This window comes from Prunus persica, chromosome G1 (assembly GCF_000346465.2).
Source record: "Prunus persica cultivar Lovell chromosome G1, Prunus_persica_NCBIv2, whole genome shotgun sequence".
In the NCBI taxonomy this organism is placed as follows: domain Eukaryota; kingdom Viridiplantae; phylum Streptophyta; class Magnoliopsida; order Rosales; family Rosaceae; genus Prunus; species Prunus persica.
The window spans coordinates 45149824-45155078 of NC_034009.1; the positions used below are offsets into that span (position 1 = coordinate 45149824).

A 5255-nucleotide genomic window follows, 5' to 3' on the forward strand; every position below is an offset into this window, starting at 1 on the left:
ATAATGGATATTCCACGACCACCGTCAACCAGAGAGAGAGAGAGAGAAACAGATCTAGCTCGTAATATTGTTTTGGTTTTTTAATAGTTGAATTCGGGAGCCAACATTTCTGCCTTTATTTCATGTAATAAGTGTTTGTTTGTTTGTTTGTTTGGTCGTTCAATGTTTCTGTCTGAGCAGGCAGGATGTATATGATGATGATGCTGTATGCTAATTTTAGCGACCGGGTTTTAGGGATATTAATGTGATAACCGAGTAGGGCTCGGCGCAATATTGCTGGAAATATCCAAAAATTTTGATATTTTTTTAGGTTATTTTTCGGAATTAATGTTTCGAATATTGCAATATGTATCTGTCACATGCCAAATATGGAAAGTCCTGAAGATAAGTACAACCTCATCATTGATATTTAGTCTTCTAATGTTTACATTCCTACTCATTAATGATTGGAATTTACGGGATTTAGAAGTACGGGTTTTGGTAAATAAAATAGTTTTTTAGAACACAATAATGTTACGGCACCAACTTATTTATCAACTTTTAATAATACTTTATTAATTCATGTGATACATGACATGGTAACTTATTTAGTTAATTTGTTAAGTTTTTATTTATATATATATGTAACGAAGTCATTGCAATACCAATCATACACGGCAAAAACCACTCACACCGATGCTAATCGATCATGGCGAATCAGTGGTGGGATGGACATGTAGACCTACCATAAGGAGTGAATGAAAACTCAGCAGCAGCCAACATCTCTCCAATGAAATTTTTTTATTCAATTCTAGGCATCTCCATCAACAACATTACTTTCATTGAGATTTTGAAAGATTTGAAAGAAGTTTTTAAAATTCCATGTGTATTCAATCACGATTTTTATAGAAGTCTATAAAATTCTTGGTGTATTCAATCACGATTTTAATAAAAGTTTATAAAACTATGGGTGTATTCAATCCAGAATTTTCAAACTCAATCCAAATTTGGATGTATTCAATTATAACTTTAAACGACTTTATAAAAGTTAAGGTGTATTAAAAAAACTCATTGATTTTAAAAGAAATACAAAAAGTGGTGGATTTTGATTGGTTTTAGACTAATTTTAGACCATGACAAATCTTTACTTCCATGACCATTTTAAGGGAAAAACAAAAAGTGGTGGATATCACATCCTCTCATCCATGACTAAGGCTGGGCACGATTTGATTATAATGCCACTGGGGAGTTGTTGACCACTGAACCGGATGTCGTTGTCATTATTTTTCCGCGGACTGCTATGCACGCCGATGAGATGAGAGACCAACTTCAATTTGCGGGTTGAGAAATCGGTGTAGTACGATTTTAGCGAGCATCGATGGTAGAGGCTGAGACCAATAGGATGCGTCTTCGCGACTTGGATATAGGGAGGAGGAAGAAGAAGAAGACAGAGAGAAGAGAAGAAAGAGAAGAAGCCAAGGAAGGAGAGAGAGAGAGAGAGAGAGAGAGAGAGAGAGAGAGAGAGAGAGAGAGAGAGAGAGAGAGAGAAATCGGTGCAGTACGATTTCAGCGAGCATCGATGGTAGAGGCTGAGACTAATAGGATGCGTCTTCGTGACTTGGAGTATAGGGAGGAGGAAGAAGAAGAAGACGGAGAGAAGAGAAGAAAGAGAACAAGCCAAGGAAGAAGAGAGAGAGAGAGAGAGAGAGAAGTGAGTAAATACTCCAAACCACTACACTAGTTGGCCTTTGCGATATGTTTATGTTTAAGTTGTCAAATAATGGAAATATCAATTTCTCCTATTCAATTCACGACTTTTAACTAAATTTTGAATTATTTTCCTCCATTCAAACATAGGGTAACTTTTTTTTTTTTAATGCTTTTTTATTCTTTTAGAAAGTAATAAATACAATGATTGTACCTATATTACACAAGAAGAAGAATTAGTCTATTGGTATTTGGACTTTATACATGAAGGCTATGGTTTGAGTCCCTATCAACGTACCAAAATTTTGCATTATTAGGCAATTACATGGTGGTTGTCCAATTTGGGTTGTCATCGGTTTAAGAAAATTTAAATCGGTTTATAGCTGGTTTGGCCAATTTTCCTGTCAATTTCAATGGTATTCATTAAAAAACCAAATTAACCCGCCAAAATCAGTCCGGTTCATCTAGTTGGATTTTCGGTGTAAATACCCGCCCTATCCATAACCCAGTTATTGACAAAAAAAAAATAAATAAAAAATTCCATAACCCAGTTTGTCCATGACCAAACAAAAATGTTGGTCTCTTGTATTTTCTGCATTTTGTTCTCAATTGTAAATTTGTCTTTATAATGGGTTAGTTTTTGGTTTACATCTCCACCGCACAAGCCATCCAAGGGTCAAAGATAGAAATCTTTTCTGAATCCGCACCATGTAATTCTGGCTCCGTGCCTGCACATAACCTTCGACCTTTTTGTAGTTTCCACAGCCCACCGTCCATGGCTGCCATATCATTCACACCCCACGTTCAAAGACCTCCGATACCTTTACTTTCCAAGCCCAGAACCCTTATAACCAAACCCAGAGTTTCAACTCAAGCTTCTCCAACCTCACAGCTGGCCTTATCAGACCCCTTTGTTCTTCAACTAGCTGAAGCTCTCGAAGACTCGCTACCCTCTTCTTCTTCTTCTTCACCTCCTTTACCTCTCCAAAATCTAAGAGACTCTTCCTCTGAGGCCCTCCTCTCAACCCCATGGCCTTCTCGCAAAGACGAGCCCTTTCGCTTCACAGACACCTCCTTCATCAAGAACTCCCAAATCCAACCAATCTCTCGCCCACCGAGCTTTCCAAGCATTTTGGAAGATACCCATTTCCCAACTCTAGTTATAGTTGATGGGTTTGTCATAAATTTCTCAAATTTGACCGAATTGCCAAATGGGGTTTATGTGGGTAGCTTGCTGGAGCTCTCAGAAGAGACCATTATGAAAAGGGTCTCTGAGTTTGTGTCTAGTCGTTGTGATGGAGACTTATTTTGGTCCATTAATGGAATTGGGGCTCCCGATTTGACAGTGATTTATGTACCATCCGGGTGCCGGGTGGAGGCTCCAGTTTATCTGCGGTACTTTGCTAATGAGGGCGGAGATGAGGGGTCGAATAAACTCCCGTTATCGAATCCGAGGGTGCTTGTGTTGGTGGAGAAGGGAGGGGAGATTGGTATAATTGAGGAGTTCTTGGGTGGGGATGGTGACAAGTGTTATTGGGCGAATTCTGTTTTTGAGGTAGTGGTTCGAGAAGGAGGAAAAGTTAGGCATTCTTATGTTCAGAATCAATCTTTGAATGCTGCCCACATAAAGTGGACTTGGGTCCGCCAGGTTAGTTCTTGTTCTCTCTCTCTGTTTCTTTGTGTTACATGTTCCATGGCCTTTTACTTTTGTATTGCTTGGATATCTATGAGGAGACTTTAGAAATGATAATTAGGTTCGATTTGTTGTTATCATGGCATATGGAAGAATGGCAAGAAACCAATAATTCTATAAATGTATATGTGCGTATAATTTAGTAGGTCTTAGCATGATCATTGTAGTATTTTGATAACCTGTGGAATGCACGAGAAACCTTTTTATAAGGACTGAAGTTAATTAAAAAGAGTTTATAGTGTTATTATTTGAAATAATATATTGCAGCTAGTTCCCTTTACGATTTGGTTTTTGTTTATGAGTGACATTTGTTTTAAAACGCTATTTGATAGAATCTTACTTGAAAATTAACTCTCAATTTTGGTAACTGTCCATGATCCCATACCTCATATTTAACTTTTATCCTTCTATGGATCATGCAGTTCCCTTTGCATCAAATTTATGAAGTTGATTGCTTTTCAGGAATCAGCTAGTACATATGAGCTTGTAGAGGTTAGTACTGGTGGAAAATTGAGCAGGCATAATCTCCATGTTCAGCAACTGGGACCAGACACAATCACCGAGTTATCAACATTGCACTTGTCTGTCGGTGATCAGACACAAGATCTACATAGTAGCATAGTCTTGGACCATCCACGGGGTTATTCCAGACAACTTCATAAATGCATTGTGTCTCATTCTCTAGGACAAGCCGTATTTGATGGGAACATAAAGGTCAACAGGTAAATCTCTTTTATGACTGTCCAGGTTATTTTGGGCTTGTTAACTTTGCCTCACAATACTTTGTGCCCATTTCCTCAACCGATGTGACTTCTTTGTTCTTGGAGATTCTCAGCTTACATATGTATGTAGTTCCAAACCAAGGAATTAATTAGATGCCTCTAGTGTAGGGCAATGAAAGCCATGTTATTTTATGGGATTTTCTTGACAGCTTCCTAAACTTCTGAGGCTACCTCTTGTATCGTTGACTAGATTCTTCACATTTGCTGCTCACCAGTAAGGTTGGACTAGGAACAGTGTATGCCTTTTACAAAATGGGTACTTATATTTTGCAGATATGCTCAGCAAACAGATGGAGGGCAGCTGACAAGAAGTCTTCTTCTTGCACCTCGTGCAACTGTAAATGTCAAACCCAATCTTCAAATTATTGCTGATGATGTCAAGTGTTCGCATGGAGCTGCAATTAGCGACCTAGAAGAAAGCCAACTCTTCTATTTCCAGGCACGTGGCATTGACTTAGAGGCAGCGAGAAAGGCTCTCCTATTTTCCTTTGGTGCAGAGGTGATCGAAAGATTACCTTACGCTTGGATGAAGAAGAACGTAGAAAGTCAAATTAAAGAATTGTTGGATCCTACTAATAAAGGATCATAATTGGAGGTGCTAGCATTGGTCATTGGCTATGGGAATTTTAACTGTCATTGAGAATCAAATAAATTTTGGTCTTGTTTGTAATTATGGAACGCTTCTGCTCCATTTCATTCCCAAGCAAACAGAGACTGGAAATAAATTATTTTGATTTTTAATTTTGCACTGTAAAATGGTTCCGGTTGTGTCTATGTTGTCACATATTAATCATAAATTGAAGATATTACGTCATTTGAGATGCATGGTTGTAACTTGTATATGTATTTATTCAAGAACTTATTTGTGCTGATTATGCTTTTGAAATTCACATGAAGAATCACTTATCCAGGGGTACCTCAGAGATTTATACAGAGGTATGCCTTGTCTTTGAGTTTAAAATCTCTCTCTCTCTCTCTCTCTCTCTCTCTCTCTCTCTCTCTCTCTCTCTCAGCTGGATATACTGGGTTTTAAATCAATACAATCTTATCATCATTGTTTCTTCATGGAAACACAGATAGTTAAGGGATTGGGA

The 5255-nt window shown here is 38.0% G+C and overlaps 1 protein-coding gene across 1 annotated transcript; it reads left to right on the forward strand.

Moving 5' to 3' along the window:
• Window positions 2129-5034, forward strand: LOC18793135 (protein ABCI7, chloroplastic). The gene is made up of 3 exons (XM_007227413.2): window positions 2129-3334; window positions 3842-4101; window positions 4435-5034. Exons 1-3 carry the CDS (start codon window positions 2462-2464, stop codon window positions 4748-4750), a joined length of 1449 nt encoding a protein of 482 aa, XP_007227475.1. The 5' UTR covers window positions 2129-2461; the 3' UTR covers window positions 4751-5034.

What these genes read in the sequence shown, in the direction of transcription:
- LOC18793135 (XM_007227413.2), top strand. Translation starts at nt 2,462, where the DNA reads ATGGCTGCCATATCATTCACACCCCACGTTCAAAGACCTCCGATACCT. An exon ending in AGTGGACTTGGGTCCGCCAG is followed by an intron (nt 3,335 to 3,841) that starts GTTAGTTCTTGT and finishes ATTGCTTTTCAG; the next exon opens with GAATCAGCTAGTACATATGA. An exon ending in GGGAACATAAAGGTCAACAG is followed by an intron (nt 4,102 to 4,434) that starts GTAAATCTCTTT and finishes TATATTTTGCAG; the next exon opens with ATATGCTCAGCAAACAGATG.